Source organism: Ailuropoda melanoleuca, chromosome 4 (assembly GCF_002007445.2).
Source record: "Ailuropoda melanoleuca isolate Jingjing chromosome 4, ASM200744v2, whole genome shotgun sequence".
Lineage (NCBI taxonomy): Eukaryota > Metazoa > Chordata > Mammalia > Carnivora > Ursidae > Ailuropoda > Ailuropoda melanoleuca.
Window position 1 is genome coordinate 51,022,244 of NC_048221.1, and position 19,298 is coordinate 51,041,541.

At 40.3% G+C, this 19,298-nt stretch overlaps 1 protein-coding gene across 9 annotated transcripts in view; it reads left to right on the forward strand.

The window, feature by feature from the left end:
* The window catches only part of ATG7 (autophagy related 7), a 250,057-nt gene that overhangs the window by 50,247 nt on the left and 180,512 nt on the right, over positions 1-19,298 (forward strand). For all 9 annotated transcript variants that reach the window (XM_034658783.1, XM_034658784.1, XM_034658787.1 and 6 more), the window contains 6 exons: positions 43-187; positions 3,636-3,794; positions 10,217-10,411; positions 11,865-12,068; positions 13,712-13,827; positions 18,909-18,984. In XM_034658783.1, the coding sequence (XP_034514674.1) occupies positions 43-187; positions 3,636-3,794; positions 10,217-10,411; positions 11,865-12,068; positions 13,712-13,827; positions 18,909-18,984 (895 nt within the window). The remainder of the gene's footprint in view (positions 1-42; positions 188-3,635; positions 3,795-10,216; positions 10,412-11,864; positions 12,069-13,711; positions 13,828-18,908; positions 18,985-19,298) is intronic.

Consider the following 19,298-nt stretch of genomic DNA (forward strand, 5'->3'; position numbering starts at 1 on the left):
AAACGAGTGATTGAATGAATAAAGAATTCTGTCATTTTCTAGGTTAGCCGAGTCATCAGTGGATTTAAATCTCAAATTGATGTGTTGGAGATTGGTCCCTACTTTGGACTTAGACAAGGTCGTGTCTGTCAAGTGTCTGCTGCTTGGAGCTGGCACCTTGGGTTGTAATGTAGCTAGGACATTGATGGTAAGTTTGTGGGGGCCAAATGGTACCTCTGAAGCTGTGACTTCTTTTCTTGCTTTGCTATACCGGATTGCCTTCCACCTGCCAGATTCCATTTCTCCTCTTTCCTTCCCTCGCTTCCATCTTCCCTCCCTCACTCCCTTCCTTTTTCCTTTTCTCAGTTATCTTTTTAACTATAAAAGGAACTCATACTTTTATTATAAAGTATATCTTTCTCCACCCTCATCTTAAGTCCCATTTCCCAGAATTAAGAAGACTTCCTAGATGAGTACACAATATCACATTCCTTGAAGTTTTCATAGGCAGATGCAGACACAGAGAGGGACATTTGTCATCTTTGCTATCATTTGTTTATATTTACAAAAATTGGATCATAGTATACTGTCTGTAACAGGTTTTTATTCTTAACTTAGTAGAAAAGTAATTCTTGTTCTCTGTGTGTTCTGTATAATGTATACGTAGTATTTTGTTGTATGATTGTGTCAATTTTTTTCAACTTCATGTTTTTTTGAGATGCTGTGGAAATGAACATTTTTATATCTTTACGAATGTATAGGATTCTATCTTTAGGAAAAAAGCCCTTGAAGTGGAATTATTATTTCAGAGAGAATGTACTGTGTGTGTGTGTGTGTGCATGTGTATACGCACATGCATTTGTATGTACAGTATATGCTATGTATAATATGTTTATATGGGGTTTTTTTCAAGCTAAATTACCTTCCAAAAACATTTTACTAGTCTGTACTTCTAGAAATATGTACAAAACAGAGCTTTTTAATTTGCATTTCTTTTATTAGTGAGAGTAAGTCTTTGGTTTCATTTTCTTTGTGAATTATATTTCTTTTATTCATCTAAATTTTAAAATTAATTGACACAAAATACATATGGTATTCTCTTAGCATCTTTTACAACTCTCTTTATCTTTTTTTTTTTTTAATGATTTTTTATTATATTATGTTAGTCACCATACAGTACATCCCCGGATTCCGATGTAAAGTTCGATGATTCATTAGTTGCGTATAACACCCAGTGCACCATGCACCCTCCTTACTACCCATCACCGGTCTATCCCATTCCCCCACCCCCCTCCCCTCTGAAGCCCTCAGTTTGTTTCTCAGAGTCCATAGTCTCTCATGCTTCATTCCCCCTTCTGATTACTCCCCCTTTCTTTATCCCTTTCTTCCCCTACCGATCATCCTACACAACTCTCTTTATCTTTAAAATCTTTCCTTCATTCCTAAGGTCGCATGTTTGTGTTTTGTCTTTTTTTCTCTTATTCAGACTTGCCAGAAAGGCTTGTCTATTTTATCAGTCTTTTTGGAGGACTAAGTCCTTGATTTATTTATTAGTTCTATAGTTTTTGGTTTTATTTTGCTTTGCTTTCAGATTTATTAATATCTGCTTTTATCTTCATTAATATCTTCCTCTTTTGTGGAATTTATTTTATTGTTTTTTATCTGGCTTCCAGAATTAGGTGCTTAGGTTTTCTTAACATTTTTTAAAATTGTAAAGTCAGTGGAAACCTACTGTAGAAAATTTGTAAAGTGTCAAAGTTATAAAGCAGGAAAAGAAGACACCCATTTTCCTATCACTTTTTCACTTATTTCCTTTAATGTTCGTTAAATATATATTTAAAAATCTTATTTATGATAATGCCCCTTTCTTTCATCTATTAACATTTGTAAACACTTTCTCATGTAATTAAAAATGATGCCTGTCAGGCGTTTTTAATGACTATAGAATATGCCTTATGTGATGAAATACACTGTTCTGAGACATTCCCCTAATGGTAGGCGTTAACATTGTTTCCAGTATTTTACAACTGTAAATTATATTGTGGAACATTTTTGTTAATATTTCAGATTACTTCCTCAGATAAATTGCTGGAAGTATTTACTGAGGATAGATTGCTGCAAATAGGCCAAAAGATATGAACATTTGAAAGATTCTAGAAACATGTTGCCAAATTGTTTTCCAGAAAAATTACATCAGTTTGCATTCTCAGCCAGTACAAAAGCTTTTCATCACCACATCCTCACCAGCATCAAGTGTTACAGTTTTCTTTAATCTTGGCAGATGAGCCATTTAAACTGTGCAGCATTCTAGGAAGCCAAAAGCTGAGTGTGAATGCCCCTCTGCATGTGGCTAACCTATGACCTATTTGTAATTTACCTGGCTTTCTTCCCACTGTGCAGCATCTTTCCAGACTGCCTTCCTTGCTGTCCATTCAGCATTGCTTTAAGGAATGTAAAAATACTTCAGAAATAAATATCCCCAAACCAAGCACAGGTGACTTTCAGATTTTCCATACCTCTATTCTGCCTCCATGGTAGATTGCTTCACTGGTGAAAGTCACTTACAAAACTGGGCGAGTAGACCAAAGTTTATCAGTGGGCTTTCAAAACAGATAACCTAAACTATGCTTTTGAAAGGATGGATTCTGCCTGTCCTTCTCAACCCTGAAGATGAATCTTGGAGTCTTGTTGACTGTCCCCTTGGAACCATCAGTCTAATTGAGTTTCTGAGTCCCTAGTGGAAAGATATTGAAATAAGAGAGAGAACAGAATCAGCTTTGTAGACAATCATGGCAGGGCTTCTCTTAGATCTCCATGCTTTTTTATGATCTGCTAAAATACACACACTGCACCTCACCCTCCAAAAAGTAGGCATCTTCATTTGGTTGCAACTCTGTGGCTCTCATTCCTTCCCCACCATTAACCAGATCTATGACCTTAAGTGATTTCTGGACTACTCTTGCTGTCTCTGTAGAACAAAATAATTGGACTAAGGATGTTAGAGATTCCATCTCACTTTAAAATGTGTGGTTCTATAAGACTTTATCGGAGTTATAATTGAAGTATATGAAATCATGCAGACTATTTCTGAGACTATAGAAATGTCCCCTGCATTACTGAATATTAATAAGGCCTTTACGTCTTGAAGAAGTAGTACAAAATCTTCTACGACGTTATACAACAGGGAGTAACTCGTAAGTCATTTTTCTGAGGAGTTAATTCAGGCTTTAAGTGAGTTTTAATGTGGGCTGTTATTTATACTTAATTATTCATTAAGGGAAAGCAAGGACTAAAATTTAGGGGCTTATCGCGAAACCTTTTAAGACAGCAACATAGACAATTCTTATGGGACTCACCTCCAAATCCTTCTCTGGTACCACTGTCAAAAAATAATGAGTTATTAGTCAGACCCACTCTGACATTTCTTAGTCTCATTACTGCAGGAAACCAGGCACTGGGTATATAATTATTTTGTCTTTTAAAGGAAGTTGACCCTCTGTTGATCAAAAACTGAATTTGCATAATTCATTTTCTGAAGTTTCCTGTATTTGAGGTTCCCAAGCTATTCCAAAGCAAAACCTCTTTTAGGGATTTTAAGAGAGACACTCCGTGACATGTTCATCAGAAACACACCATGATCTCTTGTTTCCATGCAGGGTTGGGGCGTCAGACACATCACATTTGTGGACAATGCCAATATCTCCTACTCCAATCCTGTGAGGCAGCCTCTGTATGAATTTGAAGATTGCCTAGCAGGTGGTAAGCCCAAGGCCCTGGCTGCAGCAGACCGGCTTCAGAAAATATTCCCTGGAGTGGTATGTTGATACTATTTGGGAATGTCAGAGCTTGTCTCCTATAGCTTCCTGTGATTAATCTTGGGGAATGAGGCCCTGTGGTATTGGTAAAAGAGAGGTGGATTTTGTCACTTACTACCTGGGCCTTCATTATATGGCCAAGCCTCTGTTACCTCATCTCAGAGATGGGCATTAAAAAACAAAACAAAACTCTCATATATTATTGTGAAAATAAAACAAAGACTCTATGAAAAAATGTTTTTGTAAGTTGCAAAGCATTATCTGCATCTAAGTTGAGGAATTTGGGAGTAGGCATATTATTATAGCCTTATTTCAAAGGGATTCTTAGTAGCTCAGGTATAGGATGGTCTTTCTCCTTCATCACCAGAATAGGTGATAGTTACTTAGTACAGGTTTATGAAATTAAATTGAATGTGGTCTGTGCAGAAGGAAGATCTGGGTAAATATTTAGCTTTTTACTCGAGCTGCTTCTTGTTTTTGAGTTGCATTGTTTACTTTAAAAACACCAGATAATAAGAGACAAGTCATTCAGCTCATTTGATTCAAAATCTTGCCAGGTTTTTTTTTTTTTTTCTTTTTTCTTTTTTTAGGTCATCCACAAAAGAAAATGTGCATCTTGCATGCTTAATCAGTTTATCTGACAGAAGTTAGGTTAGATGTCTCCAAAGCATCTGCTAACACTGAAAATGCCACAAGAGGCTCTCAGCACTCACTAAAAAAGCCCCCTTTCTCAAGGCTTTTCTGTTTAATCACTTAATATTAGATTCGTTCGTTTTAGTTCTTGCTTTAAAAGAAGCCATGTTGTTGGTTTTGTCAATTTCACTAGTGATCCAGAAGAATGTCATCTACTGGGTTTAATTCAACACTGTCGATTGAGCACCCACTGTGTCCCCAGCTAGGGGCTGGAGGCCAAAAGACAAAAGAGTGTTACGACTCTGTCATATTAGTTAGGTTTCTGCTGCATTACTGCATATCACACAATCCTCACATCTCAGTGCCTTAGTGGAGATCTAAGAGAAGCCCTGCCATGATTGTCTACAAAGCTGATTCTGTTCTCTCTCTTATTTCAATATCTTTCCACTAGGGACTCAGCATTTATTGTAAGCATTTATCTCACACTCACAGGTCTGCAGATTGGCTGTAGCTTAGCTGCTGGGCTAGGGTAGACTCCAGGCTTTAAGGTCCATATGTCATTGTTTTAAAATCTAGGTTCAGGGAGCAACAGTCATCTGGGTCATGCTCTTCTTATGGTAGAAGGTGGGAAGTGTAAAAGGATTGGTGAAAACTTATTATCCCTCTAAAAGTTTCAGCTCACCAATGACACAATGTAACATTCTCCATCCCCATGCCAAAGCCAGTCACAGGGCCAAGCCCAAAGTCAGTGGGGTGGGACAGTATACTCTGCCTTCCTAGTGAGAGGTCCTGCAAAGTCATGTGGCAAAGGGTAAAAACATTTAATTCTATTAGTGAGAGGCAGAGCATAGTTGGGAAGAATAATCCAGTCTATCACTGGAAAGTGTTATGAACTCCCTTCGGGGCCCAGACAGACCTGGCTTTGAATCTGACCTTTGCTACTTACTAGTTGCCTGAAATTTTTCCTTGTCCAAATGGTCTATGATCCAGTGCAGTCCTCCCTATTTATTTGTTCAGTTATTATTTTACTTATTCATTAAATATTTAAGGCCTTCTGTATGCTAGGGACTGGGGAACAAAACAAAGTTCCCTTTCCCCTGCACGGAGCTTCTGTAGTCCAGAGGAGGGACATGGTCAATAACTAATTTCATAAACAGTTGTAATTGTAGTAAGTACACGAAGTAGGAGCTCAGTTGCTGTTAGGACGTTTACCAGGCAGCCTGACCTGAATTATACTCCCTTGAGGAGGCCAAGTCCTGCAGGATGAGCGCGGGTCAGCTAGATGAAGGGTGGCAGAGCTGTCTGTGCAAACGCCTCAGGCAGGAGGCAGCACAGCACTTCTGTAGAACTGAAGGAACACCAGGGAGGCTGAAGCGTGGAGGTCAAGCAAGACCAAGAAGGGGCTAGGGCGGAAGCTAGGGCTGACTCACAGTGGGCCTTTGAGATCAAGTTCACTTTTTCTTCAAACTATCAGCCCACCAGGGTCAAGCATCCTCCTTGGCACTTACATTGTGCTACTCTGCTTTCCCTACTGGGTCATTGAGTCCTGGAGGCCAGGAGCCAGGTCTCTTAATAGTTTTATCCTTCCTGCCTGATAAACAGTAATAGATATTGTGCAGAATCCATTTAAGTCCTGGTGTAATTCATCATAATTCCACCTACTGGTTACCCCAGCTTATGGTGCTTTATTTGTATGTCTGGTCTGGTGTTTTTTCCTTCAACAGATACTTGCTCATCACCTTCCTCACACCAGGCTGCAGACACGTCTAAGTGAACAAGACGTGGAAAGAACTGCTCTGCTGCAAATACCCTGTCTAATCCTGGGATTGAATTAACTGAGTAGGAAAAAAAAACCTCACCATTAATAAGTCATATAACTATTTGAAGTTACCTTTTGTTTTTGAAGACAAGGCAATAAAATGTAGGATTGTGGAAATGCACCAGAGGTTTTAAAACCCAACTCTGGGCATCTCTTTTCAGCCCTGATGAGTAACTGGTATTGGACCAGCTCTTCTACCATAAACAATTATGCAGCTGGGTAAAATATATAAAATGACTCTCTCCAGTCAATGAACAATGGAAAGATCATGGTCCTAGACAGAAAGGCACTTCTGGCCTATGTCAGAGCCCATGAGGAGCCCAAGGAGATGTTCTTGGGCTTGATGAGCTGAGGAAACAGACATCCAAGTTCGGAGTAGCCAAGAGAGCTGGAACTTACAGGACAGAGTATCAGACATACAGGAGCTGAGAAGAGAAGTAGTCTGGGCAGCGCCTTGAGTCTTTGACCAGATCAAGCTGCATGAGCTCAGAGTATGATTCTGTAAGGCTGGGCAAAAAAGCACCACTGTCTACTGTGAGCAGAATGGAGATTCCGGAGCTCCCTCAAGGCCGGGAGACATTGGAATCCCACCTATCCAGAATGGAGTGCCCTCATTGCACACCCTGAGCACTTAGGTGACACTTCAGTAAGGTCAGAACTAAGCATAAAAGCTGAACTACAGAGCTTCCAGGAGAAAGCAGCACATTATTCTTTTTTTTTTTTAATATATATTTTTTTAAAGATTTTATTTATTTATTTGACAGAGATAGAGACAGCCAGCGAGAGAGGGTACACCACGAGCAGGGGGAGTGGGAGAGGAAGAAGCAGGCTCACAGCAGAGGAGCCTGATGTGGGGCTCGATCCCATAACGCCGGGATCACGCCCTGAGCCGAAGGCAGACGCCCAACTGCTGTGCCACCCAGGCGTCCCAACAGCACATTATTCTTGTGATAGGCAGAGGTTTCCTAGGGCCTGGGAAAAACTGACCATAAGTGAAAAAATGGATAACTTGGACTTCATCAAAACCTAAAACTCTTCCCAATTAATGCCATTAAGAGAATGAAAAGGCTGGCCAAAACCCAGAAAACACTCACAGTGTGTCTATTTGGCAAACAGCTGTTACCCAGAATCCATAAACAACCCCTACCACTCAATAATAAAAGGACAGAAAAGGCTTTTTTTTTTTTTTTTAAGGGGCCGGAGAACTTGTGCAGGCATTTATTTCATAGTGAAGATCTATAAATGGCCAGTGCACACATGGAAATGCTCAACATCCATGGTCTCAGGGAAATAGGAATTAAAGCCATGAAGATATATCACTACATACCCACTAAAGTGACTCAAATTAAAAAGACTGACAGGGCTTAATGTTTTCAGGCTAGGGGAGCAACCAGAGCTCTTGGTCTGCTGCTAAAACAGCCACTTCGTAAATCGCTGCATCAGGTTTTCATGAAAGTAAACCAACCTAATGACCCAGAAATCCCACTCGTAGATGTTTACCTAAAGAAAATGAAAATGTATATACTCTAAAACACAGAAGAATGTCCATAACAGCTTTATTTATAATAGCCAAAATTTAGAAATAACCCAAATAGCTGTCAATGAGACATCAATTAAACAAATCGAAGTGTTTTCATAGAGCAAAAAGGAACACACTCTTGATACTTAACGATATGGGTGGACCTCAAAAGCATTGTGCTGCATGAAAGAAGCCAAACACCAACAGGTATATACTCTGGGTACCATTTATATGAGGTTCTAGAATAGGCAAAACTAATCAAGCATTTTAAAAAGTGGTTGCAACAGTGCTTATCCCAGTGGGGGTGGGGAGTAGTGAGGATTGATGGGAACAGGGCACACAATCATATTATGGGGTAATGGAAGTGTCCGATGTCTTGATAGGTGTATGCAACACACCCAACTGTACACTTGAAATCTGTGTATTATGCTTTCTGTAAACTATCCTTCACCCCGCCTACACATTTGAAGTTTTAGAAAATATTGATGGTGGGGCCCACTCTCAGCAATTCCAATTTAAATAGTCTGGGGAAAAGCCTAGGCATTAGGAATTTTAAAACCTTTCTAGGTGGTTCTAATGTGCAGCCAAGGTTGAAAACTACTGTGTTGAAACTTGCTAAATTCTGGCCTTAGGCATGTGAATCTAAATGGTGGGCTGAGAGCCAGTCCTAAGTAGGCTTACTGGCTGAAATTTTAGCAAGCAGAGAATCATTTAGGTCAGTGAAGTAGGTATAGATCTGTATTATTGAAAAGGTCAGAACTGGTGTTGAGTAATTATACTTTAATCTTGATGTCATTAATGTAGCTAAATAATACCCTTTTTGGAATCAAGCTACCACCGTTTAAAATATTTTGCCAATTGTAGTAAGACAGTAAGGTTTTGACATTACTGTGGTCTTTTCTTGTTTACAGTATTTGGTACACGGTAGATGCATAATACTTAATGACTGAATTAATGAGGTCCAGATAGTTGTCTCTGTAGTGTTCTCATTGTTAAAATGGACTTTTTTTTTTTTTAAAGATTTTATTTATTTATTTGACAGAGATAGAGACAGCCAGCGAGAGAGGGAACACAAGCAGGGGCAGTGGGTGAGGAAGAAGCAGGCTCATAGCAGAGGAGCCTGACGTGGGGCTATCCCATAACGCCGGGATCACGCCCTGAGCCGAAGGCAGATGCTTAACCGCTGTGCCACCCAGGCGCCCCTAAAATGGACTTGTTTTGAACCCTCTTTCTGAAGTCCTTTCTGTCTGGTGTTTTTTCCTGCTTTGCCTGCAACTTTTTTTCATTCTTTTAAATATCATTGCTTTTGCTACTATTGTCCCTTTCTTGAACCCCAGACATTAGGTTTAAAGTTTAAGATAAGGAGGAAATAGCTACAATCCACAAAAAAGATTTTTCCTTTGTAAAAGGACCTACTTAATCTGGTTTCCACCCCCCCCCCAGCTGTTTTTCCAGTAGGTGACAGGGTTTGGCAAATGAATGAAAAAACTAATGTTTTCACACTCCTCCCTGTGGTCAGCACTATGCAGGGGATTAAGGGTGCAGTTTGTGATTCTAGAACACTTTCTTTTCTCTGGACAGTTAATGTCCCTGGTTTCATTGACGCCCATATGTGACTCACTTTTAATCGGCCAAGACATTGTGGGGCCTGGAGGGGACCAGTGGTAAATTATAGAGCTATTCTAAAGCCCTTATGAAAACTCCTGAGGCCCCACACTTGGAGAGAATCTGGGTAACCCAACAACTTCTTTGGACAGGGAATGAAGCTTGACTTGAGTACCATACTCTGCTCACCCCCCACCTGTCCCCTCCAAACAAATATCTACACACTCCTAAGTAGATTTTCTGGTTGTAAGTTAGCAAGTAGAGTTTTTTGGTTTAGAGAGCTTTTTTTAAAGTGTGTGTATACCTCTAAGGTTAAGACAAGACTAGCAGTCATTCTAATCTTATGTGAGTTTATTAAATCAAATACTCTTGTTATAATATCTTATTTGGAGATATTATATACTAAGGAAATGGGGGGGCAATTTGGGAACAAGTAGGGAGAGACCACTGAACAGAGAGGACTTGAGCAGGCACAGGGCACTTTGATAGAGGTTCCTGGCCTCAGATTATAGGAAAAACCAAAGGCACGGTTTTCTGTAGTGTCCTCCTTGCCTCAGATGGGAAGTACTTACCTCCTTCTTTGGAACTACGATCCATATGTCTCTGCTTGCTGCTTTATCCAGGCTCAGGGACCCAGGGATGACAGGACAAGATAATCTAGGATGTAGAGGTGAAGAAGGTTCAGGGCACAAGGTAGCAAAAGGGACAAGCAGCAAAACCATGCACGGAGAAATTTGTGGTTGCAGTTGACCACACATGCATGCTTGTAGCTATGGGGAGACGTGGGCTCTAAGATATCATCTATACGTTTGCTTCAGACATTTCTGTATCTGGGTGTTTCCCCAGAATGCCAGAGGGTTCAACATGAGCATCCCGATGCCTGGACACCCAGTGAACTTCTCCAGCGTCACCCTGGAGCAAGCCCGCAGGGATGTGGAGCAACTGGAGCAGCTCATTGAAAGCCATGATGTCGTTTTCCTGTTGATGGACACCAGGGAGAGCCGGTGGCTCCCTGCCGTCATTGCCGCAAGCAAAAGAAAGGTAGAGTGTGTAGATCCTGGGGCTCTCGTTTCTGGTTGTGACTCAATGTGCCGTCACCCTGGAGGGAGATCTGCCTTCCCTCCAGAAGAGAGATGTGCTGTGTGTGACCTGGTGATATGGTGCCAAAAGGCTTCCACTGGCAGGTGCTGTCTTTGCCTCACACACCACCATCTAGTATAATAGGTATCTTCTATTTAATTTTCACAGCAACCGTTTGAGGTCCTCTAGAAGGAATATTCTACTTACATTAAAACATAAGCTCCAAAAGGACAAAGACTGTCTCATTCACTACTGTTTGGTCAGTGACAACTTCAAGGGCTGACAATATCAAATGGTTAAATAAATCATGGTACATAAATGTGATGGAATACTATGCAGCTGTGCACAATTATGTTCTCAAAAACTAACAAGATGGAAAATAACACATTATGTTAAATAAGCAAGATATGGTATTGTATATATTTAATATGAATTGTTTATATCTGTAGACATATAAACATATCTATTTGGCGAGGGGGTTGGGGGAGGCAAGAAGAAGGGAGAAAGAGAGGGGAAGGAAAGAGAGAGAAAGGGAGAAAACAACAGGAAGAAATATCCAAAAATATTAGTAGTGTTTGAGCCATGAGATTGTGAGTGATTTTTTGTTTTCTTTTCTGGCAACCTTTTCTCCCCCCCCAACTTTCTGTATAACCAGAAATTTAGGAGAGTAAGTTAAATTACAACTAAGAGAAGTTCTAGTATGAATGAGAAAAAAAGTGTCCTTAAAAAATCTGTATGAAGGTTGATTGTATAGTGTATGAATTATATCTCAGTGAAGCTATTAAAAAAAAATGCGTCTTGGGGCACCTGGGTGACTCAGTCGGTTAAGCCTTCCGCTCAGGTCATGATCTCAGGGTCCTGGGATGGAGCTGGAGTCAGGCTCCCTGCCCAGCGGGGAGCCTGCTTCTCCCTCTCTCTCTCTCTCTCTCTGCCCCTCCCCCCAACCAGTGTGTTCTCTCTCTCTCTCTTTCTCTCTGCTCTCTCAAATAGATAAAATCTTTTTAAAAAAATGTGTGTAGGCATGTTGGATGGTAGCATAATGGTGGGAAGATGAGACAGAACTCTCAAGATTTGGTTTTAGACATTTACCTCTTACCAGCTGATTGACCTTGGGCAAGTTAGAGAAGTAACTACTCTGACTTTCATTATCCTCATCTGTAAATAGGAAATGTGTGCTGGGGGTTTTAAATGAAACCAAATGAGATAATTAATGTTAATCACTGGTCAAGTGTTTTGCACTTAATAAATCCTCAATATTGGGTACCTTTTACTAACACTGGCTTCTAGACTCTAATTACATTCGTATGCAAATACTCATAAAATAAATTTTAAAAGCTGACCAAATATGAAATTAGCCATGGCTTAAAATGTAAGTGTCTCTTAACTCTAGACTTTAATTCCTTGAAACCCACAGCTGGTCATCAATGCTGCCTTGGGATTTGACACGTTTGTTGTCATGAGACATGGCTTGAAGAAACCTAAGCAACAGGGAGCTGGAGACTTGTGCTCTGGTCACCTTGTGGCACCTGCCGACCTCCTAGGCTCATCGCTTTTTGCCAACATCCCTGGCTACAAACTTGGCTGCTATTTCTGCAATGATGTGGTGGCCCCAGGAGATGTAAGTGGATTTCTTTGTACTTCGAAATATTTCCTACAACTGTCTTGCCCACTGGGGCAAAGAGACCCAACTCTTTCTTTTGTGACTATTTAACTATTGTCTTTTAACAAAGAGAAGAATTCTCCAATTTGGGGGTGACATTATCTCACCATGAGCCTTGATTGGCGTCATCAACTGTGTAGCTGTTCCTTTTTAACCAGCACAAACACAGTGACCAACCATTTTTGTGGAAAACTGCAGGATAGACTGGTCCCCTCAGCACTATCTCCTGTGCATGTATCATTGAAGAGAACATCAAGTGAGGGGTCTGAAGACCTGGCTTCCAATCCAGGCTTGGACACTGCCTTGTGGGGTAATTCTAAATAATGCTCGGAGGCTGCCTGTGCTTCTGCAGAATGGGGCTGGGTCCCATAATGTTGTCAGATTTAGCAAGTGAAAATACAGGATTCCCAGTTAACTGAATTTCAGGTAAATAATATTTTAGTATGAATTTGTCCCATGCAGTATTCAAGACCTGCTCATATTAAAATAATATTCGTTGGCTATCTGAAGTTCAAATTCTCCTGGGTATCTCATATTTTATCTGCTAACCCCAACAGAAGAGGAGAGAATAACCTGACTACTCATAGCGCAAGGTGGGTCAAATGTGAAAGTGCTCTGAACAGCACTGTTCAAATGTAAAATTCTGTGGTGTTAATGCCACCACACAAGGCACAGTGTGTAGGAATGGTCTTATCATTTCCAGTGAAACAAAGCGTAAGTGTTTCTGTACCCTTTCCTTCATTTTCCCCTTCTTTAAAAATTTGTTCCTCAATAACTCCTACCTCTTTTGGATGACTGGCTTTTATGGCCTCGTCATATAAAGAAAAAAAGGTAAATATTCTCCGTGTGAAGAATGACTTGATGATTCATCAGTGGTGTTATAACATACAGCTGGTCCCGTTATTGCATCGTTACCAACAAGTAGGATTAAGGGTCAATTGCAGTAAAGTTGTATCTGTTCGTAAGGTGAAAATTTCAGTGTCAAAATTATCCCTCGCAACCTCTTAATTTGCCTGAAGTTGGAAGATTAGAATTTCTTTGGTTGCACTAATGAAGGCTTGTGTTTGGAACCGTGTTGTAGCAAAAATACTTCTATTTCAGCCCAGGGATCACACTGAGCGTGGCATGATGTCCACACTGTGAGAAGCACACAGAAACTGAGGAGTGCAGGAAAGGCAAATTATTGTCCCACCTCACAGGCAGTCCCACAGTTAGAATGGCAGGGCAGAATCATTGGCACTATTCAAATGATTATTCCTCTCTGTCACTCAAGTACTAAGCACAGTGGGGTTGATGTGAGTCCATTAAAAGAGCATGTGATGCAACTCCATATATGGGGCAACTAGGCCCCTAATCTTTAATTTGTTCACAACTGTTACTCCTTTTTAGCACATTACCTCATTTAGTTACCAGAGTTGTATATTTTGTTTTTCTTGGTACTTGCAAGAAGTGGTATTATTTGAGGCTGAATGTTCTTTGCCCCCAGTGAACGAGCATCTGGTTATGTTATATAGCATTAACATGGAGGAGGTTCATGCTTCAGACAGCACAGTTGAGTGGACTAGAACTTTGAGCACACATCAATGATTGTTTTTCTCTAGTCAACCAGAGACCGGACCTTGGACCAGCAGTGCACTGTGAGCCGCCCAGGACTCGCTATGATTGCTGGAGCCCTGGCCGTGGAATTGATGGTTTCTGTTTTACAGCATCCAGAAGGGTGAGTTTACTGTTTAGAGATGGTCATTTAAACAAAGCTTTTTCGTCTCCCTTGGCCTTTTCTCAGCCTGGCTCTTCTGAGAATTCTGTTGCTCTTTCTATCTTCAAAAAAACAAGGCCGAAAAACCCAGTCTGATTCTTTGGCTGGGGGGGAACTTGTCACATGATCTTCGGGGCTACTCTGCATCCTTCTGGAATTGAACTCTCCTGGAGTTATTTGGTAACTGATGATAAGGAAGAAGAAACATTTGGTGAGAGCCTTAGGGACCTTCGTGCTTTTATTCTATTAGTAGGTTTTGATCCCCTTTGTCCTGAACATTTATAAGGCAATACATGAATCACATATGATAGAAATTGTATTGGTCTGTATGTAACATCTTCGGTGACTTGACCAAATAGGACTTTATTTTGCTTATGCAGCAAGAAGCCTAGAGGCAGGCAGTCCAGAGTTGATATAAAAGCTTTGTTATGCCATCAGGGACTCAAGTTCCTTCTTATCATTCACTCAGAAACCCTTAGCTTTTTTCCTTATGCTTGCCACCTTGTGGTCACAAGATGACTACTCCACCTCCAGTATTGCTTCTGTGTTAAAGTTAAGAATACATGTCAGCTCAGTTGAGGCTGCTCCCTTTTAAAGAGCTTTCTTGGAATACTCACCCATTGATTCTAACTCCCGTATCACATGGCCACCCTTTGCTGCAAGGAAGACCGACAAATATGGTTGTTTTATCTGGGCACATTACCTCCCTGAATAAAGTTGTGATAAGATAGATGTGGAGAATGGATGTTGGGTAGACGAGTAGCAGTGTCTGCACACTCATTTTTTTAAATTATGTATATATTTTATTTTATTTATTTTTTAAAGATTTTATTTATTTATTTAACAGAGAGCGAGCCAGCGAGAGAGGGAACACAGGCAGGAGAAGTGGGAGATGAAGAAGCAGGCTTTCAGCAGAGGAGCCTGTTGTGGGGCTCGATCCCAGGACTCTGGGATCACGCCCTGAGCCGAAGGCAGATGCTTAATGACTGAGCCACCCAGGCGCCCCTAAATTATGTATATATTCTAAACCCCAGAAGAGATTGTTATATGGTGGTATTCATTATGTTTGGTTGACATTTTCCTTTTTTGTTACTTTCCATTTCCTTCTGTATCTTTGAGCTTCCAGCCAAGGCTATTATCCTTCTTCCAGAAGAATGCCCTTTATTATTTCCTTTAGGAATGCTCATGACAAGATACTTCAGTTTTTGTTTGTCTGAAAATGACTTTATCTTCATATTTGAAAGATAATTTTGCTGGGTATAGAATTGAAGATTGGTGGTAATTTTCATTTAGCACATTGAGAGTATAATCCTGTTGTCTCTGGTTGCTTTTGTTGCTGTTGAGGAGTTGAGTGTTTATCTCATTTCTCTTCCCTGATACAGTTTGTTTTTCTTCCTTTTTCCCTGCCCTTAGCTGCTTCTAAGGTTTTCTCATCGTCCTTGGGTTTCAGAAGTTGGACTATGATACACCTACTTCTGTATTTATTCTGGTTGTGTTCTCTAGTGCTTCTTGAATCCATGGCTTGATGCTTTTCATCTGTTGTGTAAAATTGTCAGCCATTATCTCTTAAAATATGGCTTCTGCCCCTTTCTGTCTTCTTTCCTTTTGAGTCGTCAGAATCAACCTACACCCTTTTCTGTATTTTCCAGTATTTTGTCTTTCTTTGCTTCAGTCTGCCAATTTGCTTTTGGCTTATCTTCCAGTTTGCTAATTCTTTCTGCTTCTGTGTCTAATATGTGTTAAACCATCTATTGAGTTTTTAATTTATGTTTCAGTTATAAAAGTTCCCCTTGGTCTTATTTTATACATTTCCTAATCTCAGCTGAAATCGTGATTTTTTTCTTTTTCATTCCTTGAAAACATTTAATTATGTTTTCTTTTAAGTCTTATATCTCCATTATCTGGATCTCCTGTGATTCTGTTCCTCTTGTCTATTGGTTTGTTTTTTGTTTGTTTGTTTTTTGGGCTTTTGGTTATGTATTATCTCCTCCAATACCTGGTATTTTTTCTTTTTTTTAGATAAAACCCTTTGATTGTGGAAAATTCAAACATATATGAAAGAAAAAACATATGTAAAATAATAAACCCCATTGCATAGACCACCCAGCTTCAACAGTTACCAACATATGTGCCATCATCATATATCTATATAGCTATCCACGTTTTTTCTCTTCCCACCGGTTTATTTTAAAGCAAATCCAAGACGTAGCAGGTCATTCATATAAAAATGTATCTTTTAAGTATGTATCTCTGCTACTTTACATATAAAAATAAAAGTAATTCCTTCATATTACCTCATATCCAGTTTTTAAATTTCCCCAATTTCTCAAATCTGTTTGGTTATTATTATTATTTTTTGCTTTGTTATTTTTGACTGACTACTGGACATTATATTATATATGAAAAATTGCAGAGATGATGTGATTTATATTTCCTTCTGGCGAACTGCTAGGTGTATAGATTAGCAGTCCTAGAATACTTAAGTCCAATTAGGGCTTGTCTATTTCTGATTCACTCTTAGTCCTAGGATGCAACCCCCATTGGTCCCAATCCAAAGCTTGGGATATTTTATGATTCCTCCTTATTGGCAGACCTCAAGCTGTAGTTTTTCCTTCCAGTCCGTTTGTCTGTCCATATAACCGTTCAGCTTCTGATCCTGTAGCCCCTGCTTTTGGAGGTTGGCAATCACTTTATGACAGAAATTTCCCCTTGCAAATGCCTTGTTGAAAGGGCTTCTCTCCTTTCACAGATCTTGGCTCTGCAGTTCTCCCTACCTTGGTATCTGTCATGCTTTCAAACAAAGGTTTTTTCTCGTTTTTGTTTTTTTTTTTTAAAGATTTTATTTATTTATGTGACAGAGAGACAGCCAGTGAGAGAGGGAACGCAAGCAGGGGGAGTGGGAGAGGAAGAAGCAGGCTCCCAGCGGAGGAGCCCGATGTGGGACTCGATCCTGGAATGCCGGGATCATGCCCTGAGCTGAAGGCAGACGCTTAATGACTGCCCTACCCAGGCGCCCCTCAAACAAATGTTTTAATACTGTATCCAGCTTTGTTTGTTTTCAGTGGAGGCTTGGTCATGACTACCTAGCCTACCAATGCCATTCCAATTAAAAAAATTTTTTTTAATTTATTAAGTACTCATGGTATACTAGCTTGCATGTGAAAATAGAGAAATGAGCAGGCTGCTATGTTTTGTTTCAACTTGACCTTGGCTTTAAGTAGTCTAAATGTTTACCATACTGTGTATGTGTTACATTAAAGATACAAAGGTTAGCACAGTTGTAATCTGGACACCCTATCTGCTCCAAGCAAGAAGATCTTACTTAATGACCTATAAACAATAGAATGAATTCATCTTGTAATAAATAGAAGTGAGATAAAATTAAATTAATTTCAAGAATAGAACCAGTAATTTTAAGGAAGAAAGAAGGAAAGAAAAAAGAGACATGAGAAGGGGGTAGGGGAAAGAAAAGGAAACGAAACAAGGAAAAAAGTAAAAGAAAAATGATTAAACAGTTTTAAGATTTTCTCTCCATATCTGCCCAAGGCTCTGCTGCCAAGCGTCAGCTAGTGGAGGCAGACTGAAGTCAAGTGGGTATTTACACCTATCTGACAAATACACTGTAATTTATTTTATTTGTCAGACACTTATTATATAGTGCTTACCTTGTGGTAGGCACTGTTCTAATCACTTTGCAAAAGTAACTCACTTAATCCTCATAGCAAACCTATCAGAAAACCAACCTGTCCCATTTTTGAGGGGGAAATTGAGTCCTAGGGAGGATGAGTTGCTGGAATTCACATAGTTGGTAAGTGGTAAAGCTGGGCTTTCACTCAAGACAGTGTTGCTCCAAACTCTGTTTTTAATCATCCTGCTATGCTGTTTGTAACACAGGCAGGAGAGAATTGAATTTTTGAAAGACTTATTTTTCTAATTCTCAGAAATTAACGCTGAATGTTCTATTTTATGACTCAAGAATTTTTCTACACAATTGAAAAGATGACCTCTGTACAACCTTGGTAGCATACATAGCTAGTCTAGTTGTAACACAGTTAAATGAAAATAAGCAGCTTTTTTTTTTTTTTAACACTTCCTCTCATTTCTGTCATCCCCCTGGGCTACCTCTGCCTTCTTTTTTTTTTTTTTTTAAGATTTTATTTATTTATTCAACAGAGATAGAGACAGCCAGCGAGAGAGGGAACACAAGCAGGGTGAGTGGGAGAGGAGGAAGCAGGCTCATAGCAGAAGAGCCTGATGTGGGGCTCGATCCCCTAATGCCGGGATCATGCCCCGAGCCGAAGGCAGACGCTTAACCGCTGTGCCACCCAGGTGCCCCTACCTGTGCCTACTAAGTGTAGTGTGGCCTCTTGGAGAGCAGGTTCTGCCATTCCTTGACACTGGCCCCTCTGTCTGCGTTGTTCGCCCTGGTTGTAGGCTGAAGCCACGTCCTGTGTCGCATGTCTTCTGTGCCATAAGGGAACATCATGCTGTCGTTCAGGAAGGAGTGCATCCATTCTCCTGAACAATTAATTCCTCGCTGTTCTATCTTCTTCCTCCATTTTTTTTTTTTTTAGCACTCCTGTCACCTCAAGAAGTTAAGGGTGGAAAGTTTTCCACTTCAAAATTTCAGTGCAAAACGTGCCCATGTTTTTTAACAAGACTATCTCAGAGTAAGGGAGTTAACATTAATCCGCTTATCATGTGCCAAACATTGCACTTGGCAGTTTAACTTTTTCCTAATTTATGCCTCATAACGGTCTTATTCCTGTTTTATAGTTAATGGACCCAGAGCACAGAGAAGTTAAGCAACTTGCCTGTGGTCATACGCTCTGGCCTTTCTGACCCCAAAGCTCAGGCATTTTTTGTGTGTGCTCTTCCTCTTTTCCTTCCATGGAAATTGGGTTTTCGCTAGCTCGTGCTCTCGCAGGGGGCATTTTCGATTATCCTTATAAATCTCACATGGCCCCCCTCCAGATCATCCTCACAGATGTTAAACATAAACTTTTATTAAACAAGGACTTCTAATTGTTTTCTTTTTTCAGGGGCTACGCCATTGCCAGCAGCAGTGATGACCGTATGAACGAGCCACCAACCTCTCTCGGGCTTGTGCCTCACCAGGTTAGTGATTTGGAAATGAAGTCATAATTCTGGACCTGGTCCCAGTGGTGCAGGGGGAACATATTTGGGGTCACTTCACCATACCATCGGCTCAGCCTGCCATTTTCCACCCTCCTTATCCCCCAGCTGCCTTGAGTTTCAGTAGGAGTGCTTTAAGACTACCTGGCAAGTATCCCATTCTGCGGGGATGGTGATGAGAAATCATGAACAAACCGATCACCCAGGGTCTTGGATGCATTTAGCATGTTGACTAGAGGTCTCGTAATGGAGAAGAAGCAGCAAGAACATACTCTGGAATTGGCCAGATGACAGTT